We start from the raw sequence: 27,928 nt of genomic DNA, 5'->3' as shown, positions 1-27,928 counted from the left end.
CTTTTTATAGCCTTTGTCTTAGGAAATTATAACTTTCTATAGATGGTATAGGTTGAATGTGGTGATTGCTGCAGGATGAGAGCCAACACACTTTTACAACTTTGTATCTAGGACTGTTATTAATTTTGGAGCGCTCATTAATTAAATTTGTTTGGCTTTGTACGTAAAATGAACATTGAGGAAATTTTAGGTCTAGTATTTTTCTGCGACAGAAGAATATGATTGCTGTCATTTGGGCTAGATTAGGTCTGGTAGGAATGACTTTTGGCATATATGCAAATTTTATAGATAGCTTCTCCTGTGTGGCCCTATGTATGCTTTAAATGCCATGAAATTGTCAATGATTGTAATCAGATACGATCCCAGAGCTGCCTTTTTCCTTTAGTAAGGGACTGTTCTCTAAGGTTAATTTTGTCAGGCTTTGAACTTTGGCAGGGGAGTCATATAGTAGAAGGCTAAAGAACCACAGAAGATTAGCCTAGTGATATTCAAACTCTAACCCAAGGCACCCTACAAGTTGTTCAGAAATTCTTCAGTGCCACTGCAGGAGAGCTGGAAAGATGAAAAGGCAGAATTCTCATCTCCGTATCTCACTTTAGCAAGAGCATCTTTTATCTCTTTTATATTGAGTTTTCAAGAATTTTTTTTTTTTGGAAGAATTTGAAAGCTGCTGATCTAGAGTCATTCCTTTAAGAAAATGGGCCAGGCATGGTGGCTCACACTTGTAATCCCAGCACTTCAGGAAGCCAGGGCAGGTGGATCAGTTGAGCTCAGGAATGTGAGACCAGCCTGGGCAATGTGGCAAAACCCCGCCTCTACAAAAAATACAAAAACTAGGTGGGCATGGTGGCATGCGCCTGTAGTCCCAGCTACTGGGGAGGCCGAGGTGGGAGGATAGCTTGAGCCCGGAAGGCAGAAGTTATAGTGAGCTGAGATCGCAGCACTGCACTCCAGCCTGGGCAACAGATTCAAACCCTGTCTCAAAAAGAAAAAGAAAAATTAGGCTGAGCATGGTGGCTCACGCCTGTAATCCCAGCACTTTGGGAGGCCGAGGTAAGTGGATCACAAGGTCAGCCTGGCCAAGATAATGAAACCCTGTCTCTACTAAAAATACAAAAAATTAGCCGGGCGTGGTGGCGGGCACCTGTAATCCCAGCTACTTGGGAGGCTGAGGCAGATAATTGCTTAAACCTGGGAGGTGGAGGTTGCAGTGAGCCAAGATTGCGCCACTGCACTCCAGCCTGGGTGACAGAGTGAGACTCCATCTTCAAAAAAAAAAAAAAAGAAAAGAAAAATGAACCCCAGATTAAGTGACTTGTCTCAATGGCACATTACTAGGCACTAGCATAGCTAATACTAGAATATACATTATCTGACTCTTAGTCTGAATTTGTGTACACTGTACTATGATATAATAGAAGGGTTTTTCATAGCTTGACATTTCGATCAATCTGTGTATTATAATTAGGAATAATTGGATATACTAATGCTTTACATATATTTGTACCAGTAGATTTGCTGTTTAGTTCTATTTGTAAGCTAAGCACTGTTTTAAAGCTAAAGCAGTTTATTTAGAAAATTCAGGGAAGTCTTCCTATTGTGTTTTTTTGTTTTGTTTTGTTTTTTTTGTGACAGAGTCTAACTCTGTTGCCCAGGCTGGAGTGCAGTGGTGTGATCTCGGCTCACTGCAACCTGCGCCTCCCAGGTTCAAGTGATTCTTATGCCTCAGCCTCCCAAGTAGCTGGGATTACAGACATGCGCCACCACGCCCAGTTAATTTTTGTATTTTAGAAGAGACGGGATTTCACCATGTTGGCCAAGTTGGTCTCAAACTACTGTCCTCAGGTGATCTGCCCGCCTCAGCCTCCCAAAGTGCTGGGATTACAGGCATGAGCCACCGTGCCCGGCCCCTATTGGTTTTTGGATTGGGAAGTTTTTTTTTTTTTTTTTTTTTTTTTTTTGAGACAGAGTCTCGCTCTGTCACCAGGCTGGAGTGCAGTGGCACAATCTTGGCTCACTGCACCCTCTGCCTCCCAGGTTCAAGTGATTCTCCTGCCTCAGCCTCCCGAGTAGCTGGGACTACAGGTGTGCGCCACCACACCCAGCTAATTTTTGTATTTTTAGTAGAGACGGGGTTTCACCATGTTGGCCAGGATGGTCTCAATCTCTTGACCTCGTGATCCGCCCACCTCAGCCTCCCAAAGTGCTGAGATTACAGGCATGAGCCACCGCACTTGGTCTGGGAAATTTTCCAAAATAAAAATGTGAAATTTTAATGAAGATATTTCAATAGTTAAATTACAGTAGTGCCATCTTTTAACTTTTTTTAGCTCATTTTCTGTGATGATTTTGTGATGGCTACAACCTATACTTTGTTATGACTTAATCTTAAAATATCCATAAAAGGGCTGGTCACCGTGGTTCACGAAGCCTGTAATCCCAGCACTTTGGGAGGCCAAGGTGGGTGGATCACCCGAGGTCAGGAGTTCGAGACCAGCCTGACCAACAAGATGAAAACCCGTCTCTATTAAAAATTCAAAAATTAGTCGGGCGTGGTGGCAGGTGCCTGTAGTCCCAGCTACTTGGGAGGCTGAGACAGGAGAGTTGCTTGAACCCAGGAGGTGGAGGTTGCAGTGAGCCGAGATCGTGCCACTGCACTCCAGCCTGGGTGACAGAGCAAGACTACGTCTCAAAAAAAAAAAAAAAAAAAAAAAAAAATCATAAAAATTGGAGTATCTTTAAATAGATTCCAATTTTCAAGGTAGACTTTTCTAAGGTTATATTGAGTGAGGAGATTTGTTTTTAATTCTAAAGTGCATTTTATCTTTTGGGGGAATGTTTATGTGTGTCTCATTGGTAATTTGGAAATTGTCTTTTCTGTTAAGTTACGAAAATGTCAGTGTGTAGTGCATGGTTTAGGATTTATAGCTGTAGGTGGTGATGAAGCAGAATGTGAATATTGCTTGTACCTAGTGTTTGTTCTTTTGAGGTTCTGAATGTTCAGGCGTTTGCTGTTTCTTTCATCATTTAAAACGGGCATTATTCCCAAATATTCAAGCTTTGATTTGCACTAGAATAAAGTATTTATTTCCTTAAAGATTTAACAGAGGCTTTGGATGAAGATGCAGACCCCACAAAATCTGCACTGTCTGCAGTTGCATCTTTGGCAGCTGCATGGCCACAGTTACACCAGGGTATGTGTGGGTTTTGTTTTTTTTTGTTTGGCTTTTTATTTTTAACTTTATAAAGGCATATTTACATTGCTGAGTATTTATTGTTTATATTCTAAATGACTATTTCATTTTTAACAACTATAGGCTGCAGTTTGAAAAGTTTGGATCTTGATAGCTGCACTCTTTCAGAAATCCTCAGACTGCACATCTTAGCTTCAGGTGCTGATGTAACATCAGCAAATGCAAAGTATAGATATCAAAAACGAGGAGGATTTGATGCTACAGATGATGCTTGTATGGAGCTTCGTTTGAGCAATCCCAGTCTAGTGAAGAAACTGTCAAGCACCTCAGTGTATGATTTGACACCAGGTAAGCTTTGCAAATTGGAATTTGCATAACCTGCCCACTTCCTCTACCCTCTTATGCCCAGAAAACTAAGGAGCTGATGAGAAATTTTACAATAAATCAGTATTAAAAGAGAAAAAGAGAAAGCAAACTATTGTTATTATTCATATTAACTTTATTTATGATTGTCTTTTATTTGGATTTTCTAATATTTTTAAATGTATTATTAGTCTACTACATCTACTGAGTTTAAAAGGGTTAGAATTCGCTAGAAAATTAGCTTTCTCTTGTATTCACTAGTGTATCAGAAGTTTAAATCTAAATGGCTGCTAAATCCTGCCATTCACTTGAATAAGTGTTTGAGGTATGAGAAACAGTATATGAGGTTAAGATGAAGCTATTTTTCACTTCCTTTTTTTAAAAAATTGCATGTACAAGTAAAGAGTTTAGTATACTTTAGAGAACATACAATAAAGTAGAATACCTTACTTCCTAACATTTGCAGTCTTTGTAATTTATGGTGGTTTTTTTGTGCAGTGTTTTAGAAGTAGTAATTTACCATTGTCTTTTTTTTAATTCATGGGATTATAATTTAGTATTGATTTGAACTTCAGTTACTCAGCCAAAAAATTAAAACTTGAGGGCCGGGCACAGTGGCTCATGCTTGTAATTCCAGCACCTTGGGGAGGCCAAGGTGGGCAGATCACCTGAGGTCAGGAGTTCGAGACCAGCCTGGCCAACATGGTGAAACACCATCTTTACTAAAAATACAAAAATTAGCTGGGCGTGGTGCTGTGCGCCTGTAGTCCCGGCTACTTGGAGGCAGAGGCAGGAGAATCGCTTGAACCCAGGAGGCAGAGGTTGCTGTGAGCCCAGATGGTACCATTGTACTCCAGCCTGGGCAACAGAGCGAGACTCCATCTCAAATAAGTAAAATAAAACTTGAAAAACAATTGGTAATTACAAAATTTCTCATGTTTACTTAACTAGTATACAAGATGGACATTTGAAATGCCTCATATATCAATAGCTGTAAATTGGATTCAAAGTTGCCTTTTTTTTTTGAGACAGAGTCTCACTCAGTCGCCCAGGCTGGAGTGCAGTGGTGCGATCTTGGCGCAAAGCAGTCTCCGCCTTCTGGGTTCAAGTGATTCTCCAGCCTCAGCCTCCCAAGTAGCTGGGACTATAGGCGCATACCACCACATCCAGCTATTTTTGTATTTTTAGTAGATATGGGGTTTCACCATGTTGGCCAGGCTGGTCTCGACCTCCTGACCTCAGGTGATCTGCCCACCTCGGCCTCCCAAAGTGCTGGGATTACAGGTGTGAGCCACTGCGCCTGGCCCATAATTGCTTTTTTCTGAAGACATGTCATTGACATGTTTGAGAGACTACTCCGTATTCTTTATTAGGCACTTTCACATTGAGCCACAAATTTAAAAAGTTCAAACACAATTCATTTGTTGTGATTGATAATACAGAAGTATTTACCAATTTTTGACAGGAGAAAAAATGAAGATACTCCATGCTCTCTGTGGAAAGCTACTGACCCTAGTTTCAACTAGGGATTTTATTGAAGATTATGTTGATATATTACGACAGGCAAAGCAGGAGTTCCGGGAATTAAAAGCAGAACAACATCGAAAAGAGAGGGAAGAAGCAGCTGCCAGGTAAGAGATAATTGTAATAGTTGTGTTAATGAAAGCTGTTTATTTCTTTGCATTTAAAACCATATTTCACATGGTGCTGTAATGTGGCATTCATTGTACTGATGTTTGATGGCTTTACTAAGAGCTTGTGAATGAGGCCAGGCGTGGTGGCTCACGCCTGCAATCCCAGCACTTTGGGAGGGCGGATTACTTGAGGTCAGGAGTTCAAGACTAGCCTGGCCAACATGGCCAAACCCCGTCTCTACTAAAAATACAAAAATTAACCGGGCGTGGTGGCACATGCCTCTAATCCCAGCTACTTGGGAGGTTGAGGCACGAGAATCACTTGATCCTGGGAAGCAGGGTCAGCCTGGGCAGAAGAGTGAAACTCTGTCTCAAAAAAAAAAAAAGAAAAAAGCTTGTGAATGATTACTACATTATAGTTTTATAATAATGTTTGGAGTACTTTCCATGATTTGATTAAAGACAAGATGCTAAAAGTGAAAAGTATATGTGCATCAGATAGACTACCATATTTCATTTTAACTTTTAGAATTCGTAAAAGGAAGGAAGAAAAACTTAAGGAGCAAGAACAAAAAATGAAAGAGAAACAAGAAAAACTCAAAGAAGATGAGCAAAGAAATTCAACGGCAGATATATCTATTGGGTATGGTTTGAATCACACTGTTCACCTGCTTTACCATACATAAAGAATAAAAACCAGACACCTTAAACTCTAAAAATGCTTTCACATTTTTAGAAAAGTTGTCTTTTTATTATAGGTACATGATAATTTCCCAGAAAAACACTCAATAGGCTATTTTTAACCAATAATATATTTCTCTCTCCCCTCCACCAGTATCACAGGTGTACACTGTATTTCACAGAGTTATTCTGTGCCGTATAGAGGAACAGGGTTGAGATTGGATGTTTTTTGGTAGATGATATAGGGAGAGGATGACAGCACCTTAAGTAATTTAGAGATACCCAAGTATTTTATTGCATTTTAGAATATTTGAGATAGGATTGTCTATGAAAACAAGTAGGAATTTGACAGAAATCGTCTTTTTTCTTTTTTAATGAAATCTGCAAAGGAAAGTTCTGGAAAAACTCAATATTCCAAAATTAGTATATTGACTTTGACTTTTTAATACTTGTGTGTAAAAATACCCATTAATAAGCCTTAAGATCTTAGGTCACAAACTCGCAATAGAAGAAAATATTTGCAAATCGTATATCTGATAAGGGACTTGTATCCAGAATATAAAAGAATTCTTATAACTCAACAATAAAAAATTGAAAGATTCAGAATAGGGAGTTAATTTTTTAAATGTCAAAATATAAAGAAGAAATAATAAAAAGAAAAAAAAAAATTTTAAAAACAACCCAATTAAAAAGTGAGCAATGGATTTGAATAGACATTTCTCCAAAGAAGATATGCAATAAGTACATGAGAAGATGCTCAGCGTCATTAATCATCTGGGAAATGTACATCAAAACCACAGTAAGATACCACTTCACACCCAGTAGGCTGACTGTAATAAAATTGACAAACAATAACAAGTTTTGATGAGGAGCTGAGAAGTCAGGACTCTCATACATTGCTTTTGGGAATGTAAATGATGCAATTACTTTGGAAAACAGTTTGGCAGTTCTTCAAACAATTAAACCATTTGTTACTGTATGACCCAGCAGTTGCACTCCTAGATACATACCTAAGAGAATTAAAAGCATACCTTCACCCAAAAATATATACACAAATGTTCATAGCAGCATTATTCTTAACAGCCAGAAGTGATAACAACCCAAAGTCCATCAATTGATGAATGGATAAACAAAGGTATATCTCTTCCGTGGTATGTCCATACAGGAGAATATTATTCAACAATAAAAAGGAATGGAATTCTAATGCAGGCTATAATGTGGATGAACTTTGAAAATATATGCTAAAGAAGCTACTCATGGCCAAGTGCGGTGTCTCACGCCTGTAATCCCAGCACTCTGGGAGGCTGAGGCGGCTGGATCACCTGAGGTCAGGAGTTTGAGACCAACCTGGCCAACATGGTGAAACCCCATCTCTACTAAAAATACAAAAAATTAGCCAGCCATGGTGGCACACACCTGTAGAGGCAGGAGAATTGCTTGAGCCCTGGAGGTGGAGGTTGCAGTGAGCCGAGATTGTGCTCCAGCCTAGGCAGCAGAGTGAGATTCTGTCTCAAAAAAAAAAAAAAAAGCAACTAGTGACAAAAGACCACATGTTGTATGACTCCATTTACATGAAATGTCCAGAATAAGCAAATCAGTAGAGAGTAGATGTATGGTTGCCAGGGGTAGCAGGAAAGAGGAAATGGGAAATGACTACTAATGGATACGGTGTTTCCTTTTGGTATGATGAAAGTGTTCTGGAATTGACAGTGGTAATGACTGCATAACCTTGTGAATACACTAAAGACCACTAAATTGTACACTTTAAAATGGTGATTGTTATGGTATGTAGGCTCAGTTTTTTAAAAAAGAAAAGTAACACTGTACGGATTTCACGTCTTCATATTTTTTTAATATTCATTCAGCCCCACTCATTTACATTTTCCTTGACTCTTTACATTAGAGCTTGCAAAACCCAACTTTGGATTTAGAACATAATGGTGTAATTTATTTCAAGGTTCATATAATTTTAGTTTTAATTTGGATAACATAATGAATTAAACAACTATATTGTGTTCATTCTGCCTGTTTACTATTTCTGAATTTCTCTCCTCCACTATTTATCATCTTCTCTCCTTCCTACTCTAAGCCACCATCACTGCCTAGCCAGCCACCTAGACCACTGCTGATCTGTTACTATTATTACTGGCTTCTTTACTGATCTCCCCTCATCTACTTTCTTTCCCAGATAATTTTTCACACAGTGGCTACAGCACTTTCTAATATCATTTCCCTTTTCTAAATTCTTCTGGTTTTTTCCTGTTGTTTTTTGGATAAGGCCTTACAAGGCCCAGCCTAATCTCACCCTGCCTTTTTCTCTCATCTGCCTCTTGGATTACTGCTTTCTCCTTTACACTTTTCTCAAAATTATAAGCTCCTCCCATTTCTCCTGAGCTCTGTGCCTTTGTGTATGTTATTCCTCTGTAGCACACATTCCTCCCCATCTCCCTGGTCTCACATTGTAAAATATCACTTCTTCAAGCCAGCCTTTTTGATCCCTAAGAGTCAGTTTCGTTCTCCTTGAAATGTTTTCATAGTACCTTGAACTTCTCTTGTTTTAGTACTTACTACATATTTTTTAAATGATTTGTGTAATTATCTGTTTTCTCTGCAAGACCATAAACTGTGTCATGTTGTTCACTACTTCCTAAGCCTATAATGCCTGGTACTTAATAAGCAAGCAATAAATATTTCATAAATGGAATTATATATTCAGTAGTAAATGTCATCTTTGTTTTTATCCTAAAGGGAGGAAGAAAGGGAAGATTTTGATACTAGCACTGAGAGCAAAGACACAGAGCAAAAGGAATTAGATCAAGATATGGTCACTGAAGATGAAGATGACCCAGGATCACATAAAAGAGGCAGAAGGGGTAATACTGAAATTTCTTAAGGGCATTCTTGTGTATTTGTTTTTAACTGATAAAGCACTTTATTAATTCAGCTCCTCTGAAATATATTGATTGCTTTCGTTTGTGATTCCAGGCTGTGTTTGTTTTTTTAAATGCCACCTCATAGCTGTGATGAGTTGTAAAAATGTGTTATGAAGTCCTATTAGTACATTTATGATTGGGTCATTATTTACACATCATCTATACTTTAGAAAGAAGATACAATATTCCTATGTCGTTAATAGGACAGTTTCTCATAACTTCAACTTTTGGTTAGTCAGCAAGTTTCATTGAATTTTTACATTTACTACTTTATTTGGGCCAAATAGAAATTTGTATTCTATAATGTACTCATTCAGCATGTATTGGATGCCTCCTATGTGCTAGAGATATAAAGATCAATAATGCTTATAATTTGTATCATATTGATGAAAATGGTAATCTCTCCTGCCTTAAAATTATTTCATAAATTGCTAGATCAAAGCGAATACATCTTTTAAAAGTTGTTAATACAAATTTCTTGTGTATTTATTTAATGACCTTATTTAATGACTATCAAAAGAAATCCTTAAGTTAATTCTGTGCCTATAATTTGGATGGGATCTTTTTTTTCTGTATTTTTTTCTAAATGGTTACTCTAAGTAGACAGAAAATTTCCTGTATCATGGAAGCTGTATTGTCTGATTACAATGCAATTGATTTCAACATCTAAAGCGAACCTAATATGAGTAGAACTTTAAAACATACTTCTAAATATTGGGTCAAAAGAGAAACCATAATGGAAACTAAAAAATATTTAAAACAAATCAAACTAATCGTTACTGAATATTAACACGTGTTGAATACAGCCCCTCTACTTAGGGGAAAATGTATAGCTTTAATACATATGAGAAAAGAAGAAACACAAACTGAGCTAGACATTTATGTAAGAAGATGGTGGGGGAAAAAGAATAACGCCCCCAAGTCTGAAGGAAATAATACATTAGAGGAGAAATTAATAGAAAATAAAAATATAGTAGGGCCAGGTGCAGTGGCTCATGCCTGTAATCCCAGCACTTTGAGAGGCCAAGGTAGGTGGATTGCTTAAGCCCAGGAGTTCAAAATCAGCCTTGGCAACATGGTGAAACCCTATCGCTACAAAAAGTACCCAGAAAGCAAGCTGGGCATGGTGGCATGCACCTGTAGTCCCACCTACTCAGTAGGCTAAGATGGGAGGGTCACTTGAGCCTGGGAGATCAAGGCTGCAGTGAGCCCTGATTGCACCACTGCACTCCAGCCTGGGAAACAGAGCAAGACCCTTTCTCAAAAAAAAAAAAAATATATATATATATATATAATAAAGAACAACAACAAATCCAAAAGTGTGTTCGTCTGAGAAAGAAACTAGACAAACCTTTGTTGAAATTGATTTTTATAAAGAGGGTGATCATAATAAAGTTAGGACTGAAAGGGGAGCAACATAACTATGGATAGAGTAGAAATTTAAAGATAAGGAGATATACACAATTTTTGACGAATTTGAAAATGTATGCAAAAATAAAATCCCAGAAAATACAAATTATCAAAATGGATTTGTGAAGAAATTTGTTAATGTAGATGGTCTTAAACCATTAAAGAACTTGAATCAGTACTAAAATCTTTCTGCAGAGAAAACATCAGTCCTAGACAACTTCACAGGTGAATTCTGCAAAATTTTTTAAAAAGCAGGTAATTCCAATCTTACACAAACTCTTTCAAGCAAAAGAAATAGAATGAAAAAATACTTCCCAACTATCAAAGCAATTTGACAGCAACTGAAGCAACAGAGAAATTTAATTCCAACATATTGTCAAAGTCAAGGCAGATTATCAGGGGTCCAAGCTCTTTCTATCTTGTTGGTACTGCTGTCCTTAGGGTTTTGCTGCCATTCTCATGTTCCAAAATGATTTATCACCATGTCTGCATTCTAGCTAGTTGGAGATGGGAAGGAGGAAAGGGAAGCACAGTCCAGAGGGTACACACAGTGCTTCTGATCCCATCTCTTTGAACAAAAGTTTTTCATTTAGTTGTGCCTACTATGGGAATGTTGTCCTTCTTTTGGGTTGCTAAGTGCCCAGCTAAAAACTAGTGGTTCTGTTACCCAAATTTTTATTTACCAGTGGTTAGTAAATAAAAGTTTGTATGCCAAATCTGGCCAGCCCCATTTTTTTTTGTTATTGTTTTTTGAGGTGGAGTCTCGTTCTGTCACCCAGGCTAGGATGTGCAGTAGCGCCATCTCAGCTCACTGCAACCTCCGCCTTCTGAGTTCAAGCGATTCTCCTGCCTCAGCCTCCCGAGTAACTGGGATTACAGGTGCACACCACCACACCTGGCTGATTTTTGTATTTTTAGTAGTGATGGGTTTTGCCATGTTGGCCAGGCTGGTTTCAAACTCCTGGCCTCAAGTGATCCAGCCACCTCGGCCTCCCAAAGTGTTGGGATTGACAGATGTGAGCCACTGTGCCTGGCCCTGCCCTGTTTTTGTATAACTCATAAGCTAAAAAGGAATTTTCTCTTTTTTTTGGAGACAGTCTCACTCTATCCCCCAGGCTGGAGTACAGTGGCGTGATCTTGGCCCACTGCAACCTCCCCCTCCTGGGTTCAAGCGATTCTCATGCCTCAGCCTCCTGAGTAGCTGGGATTACAGGTGCTTGCTACCACACCCAGCTAATTTTTGTATTTTTAGTAGAGACGGGATTTCACCATGTTGGCCAGGCTGGTTAAGAACTCCTGACATCAGGTAATCCGCCCACCTCGGCCTCCCAAAGTTCTGGGATTACAGGCATGAGCCACTGTGCCAGCTGGATTTTTACAATTTAAATGGCTGGAAAAAAGAAGAATGATCATTTGTGATAAGTGAAAATTATATGAAATTCAGATTTCACTGTCCATAAATAGTTATATTGAACCACAGCCATGCTCATTGTCTGCATGTTGCCTGTGATTGCTTTTGGGCCACAAGAGTGGAATTGAATAGCTGTGAAGACCATAAGATCCACAAAGACAAATATTTATAAGCTAGTCTTCTCCAGAAGTAGTTTGCTATTATTCCTCCCTTAGAGGAAGGACTGGGATGACTACTGGAGGATAACTAACATACTCTACTGCACTCTCTAGTATGAAAATGACAGATTTTGCATGCCCCTTTAGATTTAAGTATATTGATTTCTTCCTAACATAGTGTATTAGTCTGCTTGGGCTGCCATAATGAAATACCACAGACTGGGGTGGGTTAAACAACAGACATTTCAGAAATTTGTTTTCTCACAGTTCTGGAGTCTGGAAGTCCAAGATCAAGCAGGGTTGGTATCTGAAGAGGCTTTTTCTTGGCTTGCAGACAGTGCCTTCTTGCTATATCCTTACATGGCTTTTTCTCTGTGCATGTCAGATAACAAGATCTCTGGTATCTAAGAACACCAATCATGTTGGATTAGGGCCCCACCTTTATGACCTTAATTACCTCCTTAAAGGTTCTATCTCCAAATACAGTCACATTGGAGGTTAGGGCTTCAACATATGAACTTGGGGTTGTGGAGAGGGGACACAGTCCATAACACCTAATAATTTGGGGTAACTTTGTATCTCATATTTTTCTAATGGAAACTTGAAATATGATGATGATGAAACATTTTAACTACAGGGAAAAGAGGACAAAATGGATTTAAAGAATTTACAAGGCAAGAAGAGATCAACTGTGTAACAAGAGAGCCTCTTACTGCTGATGAGGAAGAAGCATTAAAACAGGAACACCAGCGAAAAGAAAAAGAGCTCTTAGAAAAAATCCAAAGTGCCATAGCCTGTACCAATATCTTTCCCTTGGGTCGCGACCGCATGTATAGACGATACTGGATTTTCCCTTCTATTCCTGGACTCTTTATTGAAGAGGATTATTCTGGTCTTACTGAAGACATGCTGTTGCCTAGACCTTCATCATTTCAGAATAATGTACAGTCTCAAGATCCTCAGGTATCCACTAAAACTGGAGAGCCTTTGATGTCTGAATCTACCTCCAACATTGACCAAGGTCCATGTGACTATTCTGTGCAGCTGCCAAAACCAGTGCATAAGCCAAATCGGTGGTGCTTTTACAGTTCTTGTGAACAGCTAGACCAGCTTATTGAAGCTCTTAATTCTAGAGGACATAGAGAAAGTGCCTTAAAAGAAACTTTGTTACAAGAGAAAAGCAGAATATGTGCACAGCTAGCCCGTTTTTCTGAAGAGAAATTTCATTTTTCAGGTAAATTTTCAATGAAAATTGTTTTTACTTTTTTTTCCTCCCCCTAATCTCTGGTCATTCAGGATTAAGCGTTTTTGCAACCTATTAGAAATACATTTACAACAACTTATCTTTGATTTAGGCTATCCTTTTAGTTTGCAAGTTAGTAGAGTTTGGGAATGTATTTCTTTATAGAAACAAGATTCTCTAAATTCCACTGGATTCTATTTGAATTATGAGGAACACATCTGTGATGTTAACAAAATACATATTCTCCCTGATCTCCTTATTCCTTGGTCAGTAGACTCTGAAACCCAAGAATAGACTCTAAGGCTGCCATCAGTTTTGTACAGATTATGGTGAGTGAGGTTACTCATTAAGGGTTTTGGCTGTGAATTCCACTAATGGTCACTTCTTTGGAGCTTGGCTGCAAGGGCAGGTCGGATAGCAGCATTTCCTGCTTGATGGTTCGTCCACTGATGACAAATAAGAAAAAGCAGTAAGGCATTTTTAGATGTGAGTTTTTGTATTAATAAATTAGATTCTTTAGGTAAAAAATTGCTTACTTGTTTCCTGTGGGGGAGAAAATAGAGCTAAAAACATTTTAAATTAAATCAAAATTTAAAAAAGATTTGCTTAAATTTAGGGCCATGTTACCATGACCACTTCAGATTTTTTCAGGATTAAAAACTATAGATCACAGTTATTGGGTTGTTTTTTTTTATTTTTTGTTTGAGACAATTTCGCCTTTGTTGCCCAGGCTGTTGGGCTCACTGCAATCTCTGCCTCCTGGGTTCAAGTGCATCTCCTATCTCAGCCTCCCAAGTAGCTGGGATAACAGGTGCCCGCCACCACACCTGGCTAATTTTTTGTATTTTTAGTAGAGACAGAGTTTCACCGTGTTGGCCAGGCTGGTCTCAAACTCCTGACCTCAGGTAATCCACCCGCCTTGGTCTCCCAAAGTGCTGGGATTACAGGCGTGAGCCACTACCCCCGGCCAATGTTGAGCATCTTTTCATGTGCTCATTGGCCATTTGTATATCTTCCGTAAATATCTATTCAGATCCTTTGCCCATTTTTAAATTGGGTTGTCTTTTTATTGTGCTGTAAGAGTTATTTATATATTCTAGATACAAGGGCTTTATTTATTGATTTAGAGACAGGGTCTCGCTCTGTTGCCCAGGCTGGATTGCAGTGGCATAATCATAGTTCACTGCAGATTCAAACTCCTGGGCTCAAGCAGTCCTGCCTCAGCCTCCTGAGTAGCTGTACAAGGGCTTTATAAGATAAATGGTATTCATTCATTCATTCATTCATTCATTTGTGGCACTTGAGGATTTACAAAGCACTTTTATATCCGTTATTTCAAGATCATAGCAGCCACATGGAGTAATTGTAGTTTTTAATAAGAAAATCATAATAAAAGTATTTGATTACTATTTCAGACAAACCTCAGCCTGATAGCAAACCAACATATAATCGGGGAAGATCTTCCAATGCATATGATCCGTCTCAGATGTGTGCAGAAAAGCAACTTGAACTAAGGCTGAGAGATTTTCTTTTAGATATTGAAGATAGAATCTACCAAGGAACATTAGGAGCCATCAAGGTTTGTACTTGTTCCCATTTTTAGTTTGTCTAATCTACTTGGTCCAGAATTTTGGTCATATTTGTTAATTATATGGCATAGACAAGGCATATGTGTTTTGAATAAACACCAGAGAATGATAATTTTTTTATGAAAACTAAGTTTATTCCCCTGCATCAAAATATTTTTTCTGATATTTTCATCACATGTTGAAATGCGTAAGGATATTTTCTTCTTCCTTGACTAGCCCCTGCCTTCTCTGCTGAGTCTGGTTTGTTGGTTTCTTTGTTACCTTTTTAAAATCTGTAATTCATGGCTGATAATGTATTTTGTTCATGCCTTTGCCATCATCTGTCACTTTTTTGCTGCTATCAAGTGACCAGTCTTAGAACTGTTTATGATTTATTTATACAGAAAATAAGGCATTATGGTTTTCATCTATGAAGAATATGAATTCCAGTTTGGCCACTTAGTAACCTTATTTTTAGATACCTTTTTGATTTATAATCATTTCTAAAATATCCATGAATTGATTTTATATGTATATTGAACTTCGTACCTCTCAGAAACAATATATTCCATTTTTCATGTTTAGTAAGTTTGAATTTTGTTACAGGTTACAGATCGACATATCTGGAGATCAGCATTAGAAAGTGGACGGTATGAGCTGTTAAGTGAGGAAAACAAGGAAAATGGGATAATTAAAACTGTGAATGAAGACGTAGAAGAGATGGAAATTGATGAACAAACAAAGGTCATAGTAAAAGACAGGTACAAAAAGATTTTTCTAAAGTAACCATTACTTTTCCTTGCCATTTTAAGGTTTTGTTTTTTTTTTTTTTTGGTTTTTGTTTTTAAGTAAACATGTTGCTTTTTCTTATTTTAAAAACTTGTCATGAGGACCTTGATATTTGTAACCACTGGAATGATCATTTTCTAAAACTCAGGATCTGTTACTCCACTTTGTACTAATGCAACCAAAAAACAATTCATTCAAATAATGATAATTTCTTAAAGTTTCTTTTTTAATCTTTGAACTTAAAATTTTATTAATTTTGGAAAGTAATTATACTATTATTATTCTTTTCTATAGGAAAACTTAGTAAATTAGTAAATTCTGGTAGACTTGAATATTATTTGAGCCAGGCAAGATGGCATGGGCCTATAGTCTCAGCTACTTGGGAGGCTGAAGCAGGAGGATCACTTGAGGCCAGGTGTTGGAGACCAGCCTGGGCAACATAGTGAGACCCTGTCTCTCTTTTTTTCAATTATCTGGGCATGGTGGCATGCACTTGGTTTTTGTTGTTGTTATTTTTTGAGACGGAGTCTTGCTCTGTTGCCAGGCTGGAGTAAAGTAGCACAATCTTGGCTTACTGCAACCTCCTACTCCCTGGTTCAAGCAATTCTCCTGCCTCAGCCTCCTGAGTAGCTGGGATTACAGGCACATGCTACCACGCCCAGCTAATTTTTGTATTTTTAGTAGAGACAGGGTTTCGCCACGTTGGCCAGGATGATCTTGATCTCCTGACCTCGTGATCCCCCGCCTCGGCCTCCCAAAGTGCTGGGATTACAGGCCTGAGCCACCACACCTGGCCAGCATGCACTTGTAGTCCCATCTATTCCATTGTTGTACCCCAGGACTTCAAAGCTGCAGTGAGCTAATAATGATTGTGCCACTGCACTCCAGCCTAAGCAACAATGAGACCTCATCTCTAAATAAGTATATTTAAGTATTAAATATTATTACTAGTCAGAATCTATATCCGTATATCTATAGATACTTTTATTTTTTCAAGATTATTTTGGATATTATATGCCTTTAAGCAGTTTGTCATCTAGAAGGGAACAATGGAGAAACATGAGGCTAGCATTATATTTACTAGAACGGGGTACTGATAGAAGGTTATACCCAGTGCAGATGAAGTACATGGGCGGGCTACTTGTCTTAGTAGAACATGGGAGATAGTAAAGGAAGTGCAAGAGGAAGTGACTGCAAAGCTGAGCCCTAAAGTTGAGAAAAATAGGACACTGGGAAGAAAAACCATGTACAAAGGCTTTGAGTGAATGAGTTTGCACTTTAAAATGATCATTTTAGGCTGGGCACAGTGGCTCACACCTGTAATCCCAGCACTTCGGGAGGCTGAGGCTGGTGAATCATGAGGTCAGGCATTCGAGACCAGCCTGGCCAACATAGTGAAACTCTGTCTCTACTAAAAATACAAAAAATTAGCAGGGCACGGTGGCGGGCGCCTGTAGTCCCAGCTACTCGGGAGACTGAGGCAGGAGAATGGTGTGAACCTGGGAGGCAGAGCTTGCAGTGAGCTGAGATTGCACCACTGCACTCCAGCCTGGGCAACAGTGCGAGACTCTGTCTCACAAAAAAAAAAAAAGTGAAATGAGAAATAGAGATAAGCTGCCCGAAATACTTAGGCTTTAAGGCCCATCACAATGTCACCTCTCTAAAACCTTTCCCATAAGCCTTCCCTCTTCCACTCTGTCTCCTTCAAATATTTACCCTTAGTCCTTCTAAATGAATCTCCCTTCCCTACTAGTTTACTGCAACTCCTTGAGATTGAGGAAATGATTTTTTACAAAGGTATAAATAAGCATTTGAACCAATGAATGGACTCAAGTTTTACCTAATAGTGTTTTTAAGTACCATAAACTCTTAATTGTTTTAATTGTAGACTTTTGGGGATAAAAACAGAAACTCCAAGTACTGTATCAACAAATGCCAGTACACCACAATCAGTGAGCAGTGTGGTTCATTATCTGGCAATGGCACTCTTTCAAATAGAACAGGGCATTGAGCGGCGTTTTCTGAAAGCTCCACTTGGTAAGTATCTGTTTTTATTTCAAAATATTAGTTGTGTTATAAGTAATTTTGAATTGGCCTTTAACTAATAGAACTTTATTGGCTGACATAATGAAATTGATAATCTTGAAAACTTGAGATGTTTTCATTTTTAAATGAGTTCTTTTAAGGTGAGATTTATTTTTAGAATAATACAGTCTTTTGTGAAGAGTTTCTTCTAAAGAAAGATTACCAGCTAGGCACAGTGGCTCATGCCCGTAATCCCAACACTTTGGGAGGCTGAGGCGGAATTGCTTGAGCCCAAGAGTTTGAGACCGGCCTGGGCAACATATAGCAAGAACCCCATCTCTACAAAATTAAAAAAAAAAAAAAAAAATTAGCTAGGCATCATGGCGTGCAACTGTAGCCCCGGAGGCTGGGATGGGAGGATCACATGAGCCCAGGAATTTGAGGTTACAATGAGCTATGACCACACCATTGCACTGTGGCCTAGGTGACCCTGTCTCTTTAAAAGAAAAAAAAGATCACCAAAACCTATAACTAGTCAGACCTTGAATAATCAAAGATTATGTGTAACTTTTTTTTCTGTTATTTGAAAGAGAACCCCAAATAAGTGACTTAAAAGTTTACCATTTGGGGCATAGGTTGATGATATGAGTCACTGACCCACATGCTATATCAGAAATACCAAGTGCTAAATCAGAAATACCAAGTGTTAAAAGGAAAACGGGTGAGGAAATGCTCTATAATTTATAGTGAGGAATAATACTATCTGTATCACTTTTTGACAAATTATGAAATTAGTGGGTTTTTAGGGACTAATCTAGAAACCTAACCATTATGTTTTTGGGAAAATATCTGTTTCAGAATTCTAAATCAATGTTTATATCATAACTGTCTCTAATTCCCTGTTGTCTTTTTGACATGTTTAATTTATAACTCATCATGTTGAGATATTTATATTCTTGTAATGGGATCATGGAAGAAATAACTTTCTTAAACCATATCTTTTTGGTCTCCTATTGAAAGAACTACTTGAATTGACTAAAATCCTTAAATAATTGTTTTAGCTGGGGGTGGTGGCTCACGCCTGTAATCCCAGCACTTTGGGAGGCCGAGGTGGGTGGATCACCTGAGGTCAGGAGTTGGAGACCAGCCTAACCAACATGGTGAAACCCCGTCTCTACTAAAAATACAAAATTAGGTGGGTGTGGTGGTGCATGCCTGTAATCCCAGCTACTTGGGAGGCTGAGGCAGGAGAATCGCTTGAACCTGGGAGGCAGAGGTTGCAGTGAGCTGAGACTGCACCATTGCACTCCAGCCTGGGCAACAAGAGAGAAACTCTCTCAAAAAAATAAAAAATAAAAATAATTTTTTGATATCTCATTATTAGAACAAAGTTTTCATAGTGCAGTCAGAGCAGTTTTGAAAGGTGAATATATTTGTAAACTTTTTAAATTGAAGAGTTGTGGCCAGTATCTCATTAAGTCTATTCACACTTTTGTAAATTGATAATCCTACCATAAGCTTAATAACCCACTGGCCACATTGAAAGTAGCAATTGTAAGAAATAAAATATGTATAATCACAGCTCCCAAAGATAGCAGAGTTGGTATTTGCTATGTCACTTTTATTTCCCAGTCTTCAGTATTTCTTAGGATTTTCTTTGTGTAAATCCAGTTATGTGTACAAGGGATCACTCTGTATTTATTACAACCACATATTAATACACACTTACCTAAATTAAAATTTTAATTTAAAATTATTTGTAAATCATGCAGGTTTTATAAATGTAAGATACTGTTACTACTAACACTGTGATTCCAAAAGAGTAAAAGGATAAGACACAATATTGCTTATTTTCCCACTTCTGAAATTTTCATTAAAGTTTTTTATAAGTTGAAGGGGGGAAAATCAAATTAATTGTTTAGTATGTCTGTATTTTCATCTGCACAACTTATTAAATATTTAGACAAAGAAAAAGGTTAACATTGAGAGTTGTTACAACTTGTCTAGTAGGTTGTATGAGAGACACTGTTCCTTATGCTGGTTTGTATACAGTGGTTTTCAAACATTAATTTCATCCCAAAAGAAAATTATAATTCAAGATCTTAAGAAATAAGTGAAATAAGAATAGTTTGTTACTTTGGTAGTGTCAAAGTTAAATATTGGTTGAAGTCAAATGTTGGTCATTTATAATATGGGTGTCTACTGTTGCTGCTCCATAAAAAGTTATTAGAATAACTTAAGCCTTTGAAAGGTCTGTTTTGCACAGGACAGCAGGAGATGGAGATAGGCTATCTGAAATAAAGTAATCAAGAATATCATTAATTGGGGAGAGAAAAGCAGGTTTTACTTAATGAATATTTGAGATGGAATATATATCGAAATTCTCCATTCACCTGATAATATTTCAGGATAGCAAATTAATCATAGTAGGCATTTTCCCAGTTTAGCTTCAGAAATCATTTCAGTTTCTTGAGGAAGCATGTAAGAAATAAAAATTCTACTTATGTTCTACCTCTGTAATATGTCCCTTTTATTCTAGAGATTAATCATACTGATAAAAGTAGACTTTTTTTCATTTGGGGAAGATAAAATCATGTTTTAATTGTTTTAGGTAAGATACATAAGGATGTTTTTTAAGATTGATAATTCCGTTATTTTTAAAGTCATACTTACGGTTAAACCCTTAAGCTATGAAAAAAAAAATCCTCAACTAACTATATCAATTTGAAATTAGGTAACACAGAAATTAATAAGGATCAAAAGGGAGATAGAAAAAAAAAGGACAAGAAAAAGAGAGAGGAAGATCAATCTAGTGTGAGAGATGGTAAATTTTTAACTTTTTAAAGAAATTTATGTTTTGTCTTTTTAAAGAATTATGATTTTACTTTCTCTATGGCTGAATACTGATTTGCATATGTAGCTTTTGAAGGAAAACCTTGGATTTGATTTTTTTGGAAGGGAATGGACTTGGGGATAAGCTTAAAATAATATCTTCCTAGCATTTCCCTTTCTATATTTCACACCTCAGCTAATCACTCTTCTAAATTGGCATATAGAAAGCTGACACTGGTGAATCTTCGTATACTTAGCTATTAGTGAAAAGAATGAATGGCTATGGAACTTATGTTTACCTGTTTCACATGAAGTATTTATTCACAGCACTTTTTTTCTTTTACTAGCTTGGAGAGACACAGGACAAGAGTTTTTATGTTTTGTCCCCTAGAGAAGCCTGTCCTGGTCACATGGATTACTGTATAGTGGCCATTGAACAGTATGAAGTCTTCCACTATAATATTTGATTATGTGACTGCCAGTATTTTATATTAGTAAGATCCTTTTAATAATTTATTGAGGAATTTATCTGTGCTAACATAATGGAAGATAAAAGATAAACAAGACATTTTTTGCCCTTTACGGTTGTGTAATCTGGGGGGAAAGCAAGGTTTAAGATAAGGAAACAACAGAAAAATGGAATCAATTATATATACTGTTTTCTATCCTTATATCAGTACTATGCAAAAATAGAAAAATAGGCACATTCATTATGGACTAGAATAAGAATTGGGCCTTGAGCTACTGCTGGTTTAATTTTCTTAAACCACCTCGTTAATCAAATCCCATAGCATTTCACCAACCTTTGCATTAAAAAATCAAACTAATTTCCGAGATTCTAAAAGTTCATAATTTGTCTTTTTTCCCATTTCCTCACATTGACCTCTGCAACCTAATTCCTTGCCATTACCAATGAGAATATTCTCTGATTTACCCAGAAAGATGATCTTTGAACTAGCTATTCTTGCTACCTCATTCCTTAGAGGCCCTGCTCAGGCCAGAACTTTTCATAAAGGCTTATATTTTAAAAACCAAGATGAGTAAAACGCTCACAATGACAGGGGAGAAATAAATCAAATGCATTTAAGTGGACTGTACTCTCCAATTATTATATATATATATATATTTTGAGACAGAGTCTTGCTCTTGTCACCCAAGTTGGAGTGCAGTGGCACAATCTGCAATCTCTGCCTCCTGGGTTCAAGCGATTCTCCTGCCTCAGCCTCCAAAGTAGCTGGGACTACAAGCACCTGCAACCATGCCTGGCTAGTTTTTGTATTTTTAGTAGAGATGGGGTCTCACCGTGTTGGCCGGGCTGGTCTTAAACTCCTGGCCTCATGTGATCCATTCCCCTCAGCCTCTCAAAGTGCTGGGATTACAGGTGTGAGCTACCACATCTGGCTCCAGTTAAAAAAGTTTTGGATAGTTGACAGGGAGAGTGAAGAAAATAGAAGAAAAGACTGTATTAACATAAAATCTAGCTGGTTTATTTACTGTCTACAACAGACACACTTAAAACAAAACAACATAGATAAAGATGGAAAAATATTATTGATGCTGCATTCTAAGTAATATCTTTGTATTTTCCCAACTTCATTAACATCTCAGCTTTGAAGAGCCATTTGACCCATCCATTGTGTTTTTGCCTCTGTTTTTAATCTCAATCATTTTCAAAAGTTCTAACTGGATCTTTTTCAAACTGCCTGGTTATTCATATTTTAAACTTCTTAAAACATACTACAGTTATTTTATATTCCGTTTCTAATTCTAGTATCTGAAGTCTTTATGAGTTTGATTCTGCTGGCTTTCACTTCATGTTTTGTTTCCACATGTGCCTTGTGGTTTTGATAACTCTCATTCCTCAGATTTGATCTGTGAAAATCTCTTCAGAGAGAATTTGCAAATATTTTTACTTGTTTCTGCCATTCACTTGAAGTCACTAGCAATCCTAGACTACTTTAAAATCTTAGCCTATGTTTTTTGGGTTTTAAACCTGTTCAAGGCTTTGCTTGATCCTTGGGAGATTATTTTCCCTTTCTACCCAACACCGAAGTCCAGGTGAATCAATTTTCTTGCTCTCCATTTTTTCATGTAGCACCTGTTTCCACCCTGACACTTGAAGGGGTAGCCTTCTGGGGTCCTAGCTTTTTAGAGAGGGACTAACCACCTTGATGGGCCCTAGGTTTCATGTCCTGTCCATCTCACCCTGCCCGATAGGCAAACAGGAGCTCAAGGTCCACTGGTACTTGACAGGCCTCTGCTTTATGGTTTTAACTCATTGTGTATTTCTTCACTTTTCCAGCTGTACTAAACATTCCTTGAAGATAGGGACCATAGAAGAGACTAGTTTCATATCTTCTAAAGTGCTGCACATAGGGGGAGCTATACAGTGCACAAATAACGATAGTAATTTTAGCATTTACTCTGACAGACACTTCATATGCCTTATGCGTATTATCTCATTTAATGTTTCCAGCAACCCTTAGAGGCAGATACGCTCCATGTATTACAGCTGAGGAAGCTGAGAGACAGATGGGTTAACTTGCCCAAGTTCATATGGGGGAGCCAGTACTCACCTCAGAGCAGACTGACTCCAAAGCCTGCATTTTCTTAACCTTTATACTACTGCCCAAGGTTTTATTTGAGGATAATAGTAGGAAATAATGGTATTATAGAACCAGATTATGTCTGGAGTCTTATATACCTTGCAGAATTAATGTTTTAGGAAAATTACGGTGGTAACAATATTAAAGATTGAAGTGGAAATCACACACCAGTATAAAATGACTATTGATTGATAGCATTTAATCAGATGATTAAATTTTTTAGCCCAGAAGATAAAGAATGGTGATGTTAAGTGACAGAAGGTTTCAAATGTTTCTGTATCAACATTAGTGCTGAAAAATCCTTTTTGGTAGTATTAACATTGTTTTTACTTACCACAATTTTAAAACTACTTTCTTAGAAGATATTTAAGTTGGAGAAGGGTCCATCTTTTATATGAGATGAGGAAGTAACATACTTCATTCAAATGAATAGTAACTTAGACTTGGAATCATATGTAACCAGTTTTTAAAATTAGATCAAGATTTGATACAAAGACTAGATTGAGAACACATTGTCTGAATTATTTTTCTCTTTAGCTATTAAAATCCCTTAGCATTTGATTTATGAATTTAAGTAAATCCTTATGTCATAAACGAGATGCGGCTCAGCAAATATTTTCCATGAGATTTTTGTTTTTAATATCTGCATGGTGTTTTTGTTAAGTATCAGAAGAAAAGAAATGTAAAATCTAACCTATATTTAAACTACCAACAAACTATTTCTAGGAAGATTACTAGGTTTGCCTAGAAATTGTAATCACTTTCCCTTTTCATTTAAGATGCCAGTGACAGTGGGCGTTCTTATAAAACAGTTCTGGACCGTTGGAGAGAGTCTCTTCTTTCTTCTGCCAGTCTATCCCAAGTTTTTCTTCACTTATCCACCTTGGATCGTAGTGTGATATGGTCTAAATCTATACTGAACGCGCGTTGCAAGATATGTCGAAAGAAAGGCGATGCTGAAAACATGGTTCTTTGTGATGGCTGTGATAGGGGTCATCATACCTACTGTGTTCGACCAAAGCTCAAGGTATTTTTTTCTTCTTATCAGATTAGAAATGAGACATTAAGATTTTGAGCAACAGATGATTAATGATCATTTATGTGATTTATTCAGACTGTGCCTGAAGGAGACTGGTTTTGTCCAGAATGTCGACCAAAGCAACGTTCTAGAAGACTCTCCTCTAGACAGAGACCATCCTTGGAAAGTGATGAAGATGTGGAAGACAGTATGGGAGGTGAGGATGATGAAGTTGATGGTGATGAAGAAGAAGGTCAAAGTGAAGAGGAAGAGTATGAGGTAGAACAAGATGAAGATGACTCTCAAGAAGAGGAAGAAGTCAGGTAAGTCCTAACATGCAATAAAATGAGTCAGTAAGTCTTAGTTAGACAATTTCTCCACTATTCAAATACAAATGGAATTGTTAGGGTCTGTAACTTAGTTTAAAACTAATATATAGGCCAGGCACGGTGGCTCACACCTGTAATCCCAGCACTTTGGGAGGCCGAGGCAGGCGGATCACCTGAGGTCAGGAGTTCGACATCAGCCTGGCCAACATGGTGAACCCCCGTCTCTACTAAAAATAGAAAAATTAGCCAAGGTGTTGGTGGACACCTGTAATCCCAGCTACTCGGGAGGCTGAGGTAGGAGAGCTGCTTGAACCCAGGAGACAGAGGTTGCAGTGAGGTAACAGATCACGCCATTGCACTCCAGTCTGGGTGACAAGAGCGAGACTCCATCTCAAAAAAAAAAAAAAAAGAAAAGAAAAAGAAAAGAAACTAACATATAGTGGCCTGAAGGTACCCTTGCTTTTTATATATTATAAACATTCAAAAATATTCCCAAGGGAGTATTGATAATTTGGGGAATCTCAGAGTGATAAATGCATGTATTTTTATACTTCTGCCATATTAGCACCTGGAAACAGCTTCTATACTACCATATAACTAAGTATTCTGCAACTTAGCATGCTGTGTCATTCAGGCCTAGTGAATGAGTGTGGAGCGTGGAGCCTGGATATTCCTTCTGTGGCAGCACTGGGGCAATCTCCCCTTACTTGAACCTCCGGTTGAGGGCCGAAATAAAGGGATATTTAGAATTTTATATCCACAAGGTAGATATACAGGCTTACCTCAAAGATACTGCCACTTCAATTCCAGACCACAGCAATAAAGCAAGTTACAAATTTTTTTGGTTTCCCAGGGCATATAAAAATTATGTTTACATTACACTGTAGTCTCCTAAGTGTGCATGCAGTAGCACTATGTCTAAAAAAAGAAAAGCACATTTCTGTATCTTAATTTAAAAATAATGTATTGCTAAAATATGCTAACAATCATCTGACGGAGAAACAAAAAGTGAGCTCATGCTGTTGGAAAAATTATGCCAATAAACTTGCTTGATGCAGAATTGCCACAAACCTTCAGTTTGTTTAAAAAAAAAATTATAATTGTAGCATGCAGTGAAGCACAAAGCACTATAAAATGAGGTGTGCCTATGTCTAACCGGTAGCTATAAGCTAGACAGATCTGCTGGGGGTTTTCTGTCAGCAGGCCTGACAATAGCCAGTCACATCAGGGAAGTCATTGTGCTCCTTGTTCTTATCATCCCCCTCCCCCCAGCTTTTTTTTTTTTTTTTTAAACATTTGAACCCCATTCTTGTGGAAGCGGGAAAATGAATATGAAGCAAGGCAACCTAGAACTGTCAAAAGTGCAAAAGGATCACAGTTGGAGAAGTTAAGATAGAGCCACCCCATCTGTTTTAAACAAGGTTTTAAGAAATACCAGCTAGAAGAGCCATCTTCCCTGTAGCTTGTGAGGGCAGTATTAGGTTAGGCGTAAAGATGATAAAGAATGTGAAAGTTCTCGCAAGCACATGGGATAAACTGGAAGTCCAGGTATATGGGGAGAGGAATAATGAGTTAATGGAGGTGTTGCATTCTTTTAATTAAGGACAGTTAAAAGATTAAATATAGTTTTATAGTCAGAATCAGAAGACAACAGAGAGGTTCTTGGCGTGGTATTCAGGAACCACGGGTTCAAGGCCCACTTCATTGGCTGCCATTGGCTAAAACTGTAGGTTATCTCAGTATCAATGATAATGAAAAGTGGTAGTCTCCTGTAGCAAAAGGAAACAAAAGAATTTCATTTTAAGATTACTGCATTACTCTTAAGTTTTCCAACGTGATTGACTAAGTCTATTTGTTGGTTCTCCTGAGCATTTTATTACAATTTATCAGAATTTAGGACTTAATTTTCATAATGACGTCCTAAAGTTACCAAGAAGATATGGACTGGGCACGGTGGCTTATGCCTGTAATCCCAGCACTTTGGGAGGCCAAGGCAGGCAGATCGCCTGAGTCCAGGAGTTTGAGACCAGCCTGGGCAACACAGCAAAACCCCATCTCTACAAAAAACTACAAAAATTAGCCAGGCATGGTGGTGCACACCTAGCTACTTAGGAGTCTTGAGATGGGGGGAGCACCTGATCACAGGGAGGTCAGGCTGCAGTGAGCCGTGATCGTGCTACTGCACTCCAGCCTGGGTGACAGTGATACTCTGTCTCAAAAAAAAAAAAAAAAAAAAAAAAAAATATATATATATATATATATATATATAAAAAATATTCTCTTTGCAGATAATTCTCTTTGCATTTCAAAAAAATATATGAAAGCACATTTTAGATTCCCTTGAAAACTTAAAACTTATTGACTCTTTAAGGAATTGAGTCTAGGATAAATCTCAGTTATACAGAAAATTTTTATAAACTCATTGGCTAAATACAACAAGGAGAATAGAGCTAATCATATGTTCATCATTGTTTTGTACAATAATTGTGTTTTCTAACAATATTTATAGCCTACCCAAACGAGGAAGACCACAAGTTAGATTGCCAGTTAAAACAAGAGGGAAACTTAGCTCTTCGTTCTCAAGTCGTGGCCAACGACAAGAACCTGGAAGATACCCTTCAAGGAGTCAGCAGAGCACACCCAAAACAACTGTTTCTTCTAAAACTGGTAGAAGCCTAAGAAAGATAAACTCTGCTCCTCCTACAGAAACAAAATCTTTAAGAATTGCCAGTCGTTGTACTCGCCACAGTCATGGCCCACTGCAAGCAGAGGTATTTGTGGAATTGCTTAGTCCTCGTAGAAAACGCAGAGGCGGGAAAAGTGCTAATAATACACCAGAAAATAGTCCCAACTTCCCTAACTTCAGAGTCATTGCCACAAAGTCAAGTGAACAGTCAAGATCTGTAAATATTGCTTCAAAACTTTCTGTCCAAGAGAGTGAATCCAAAAGAAGATGCAGAAAAAGACAATCTCCAGGTATGAAGAAATCTAAACTCTTCCTTCCCTAGGAAAATTGAATAATTTTCAAATATTGAATGTTGAGATACTTTGGATCATTTTTTAAAGTCTGTCACTAAGATACACAAAGTTACTAGGGAACAATCTGACCTGAAGCATAATAGTCATTGAAGGGGCAACTATTTAATGAATAAAGGTAAATTGTATTACTAGTATTTCTACTAGTGAAGCAGGGTAATAAACTTACAAATGATGTTCTGTTTTTAATGGAGATATTTGGCCAATATTTGAACAGTGTCAGGATACTACATTATAACACATTTCACTCTCTCCCACCTTTTCCTCCCTCAAAACGCACATACCCAGCATCACCTAGACAAGCTACATCAGATTATTTGGTAAGGTTCCCATCTCAAATACTGAATTTGGGGGAAAGGGAGAGTTGGAAGCAGTAATATTTTTAGGAAGCGATGACCAGCTGTCTTTTTATTTTTTATTTGATTGACTGACAGAGTCTAGCTCTGTCGCCAGGCTGGAGTGCAGTGGTGCGATCTTGGCTCACTGCAACCTCTGCCTCCCGGGTTCAAGCGATTCTCCTGCTTCAGCCTCCCGAGTAGCAAGATTACAGGTATGCACCATCTCACCCAGCTAATTTTTGTATTTTTAGTAGAGACAGTTGATTTCACCACGTTGGCCAGGCTGGTCTTAAACTCCTGACCTCAGGTGATCCACCCGCCTCGGCATCCCAAAGTACTGGGATTATCGGCGTGAGCCAC

General features: G+C 37.9%; 1 protein-coding gene across 1 annotated transcript in view; it reads left to right on the top strand.

The window, feature by feature from the left end:
• Positions 1-27,928, top strand: part of BAZ1A (bromodomain adjacent to zinc finger domain 1A) — a 118,767-nt gene that overhangs the window by 82,497 nt on the left and 8,342 nt on the right. The window contains exons 13-24 of the mRNA XM_030813352.1: positions 3,099-3,194; positions 3,318-3,542; positions 5,023-5,188; positions 5,721-5,834; positions 8,621-8,745; positions 12,422-13,018; positions 14,443-14,606; positions 15,202-15,356; positions 17,273-17,421; positions 23,627-23,874; positions 23,962-24,188; positions 26,704-27,170. Of these exons, the coding sequence (XP_030669212.1) occupies positions 3,099-3,194; positions 3,318-3,542; positions 5,023-5,188; positions 5,721-5,834; positions 8,621-8,745; positions 12,422-13,018; positions 14,443-14,606; positions 15,202-15,356; positions 17,273-17,421; positions 23,627-23,874; positions 23,962-24,188; positions 26,704-27,170 (2,733 nt within the window). The remainder of the gene's footprint in view (positions 1-3,098; positions 3,195-3,317; positions 3,543-5,022; positions 5,189-5,720; positions 5,835-8,620; positions 8,746-12,421; positions 13,019-14,442; positions 14,607-15,201; positions 15,357-17,272; positions 17,422-23,626; positions 23,875-23,961; positions 24,189-26,703; positions 27,171-27,928) is intronic.

This window comes from Nomascus leucogenys, chromosome 1a (assembly GCF_006542625.1).
Source record: "Nomascus leucogenys isolate Asia chromosome 1a, Asia_NLE_v1, whole genome shotgun sequence".
In the NCBI taxonomy this organism is placed as follows: domain Eukaryota; kingdom Metazoa; phylum Chordata; class Mammalia; order Primates; family Hylobatidae; genus Nomascus; species Nomascus leucogenys.
The sequence above is the reverse complement of the archived record's forward strand: the minus strand, read 5'-3'. Positions and strand labels throughout refer to the sequence as shown.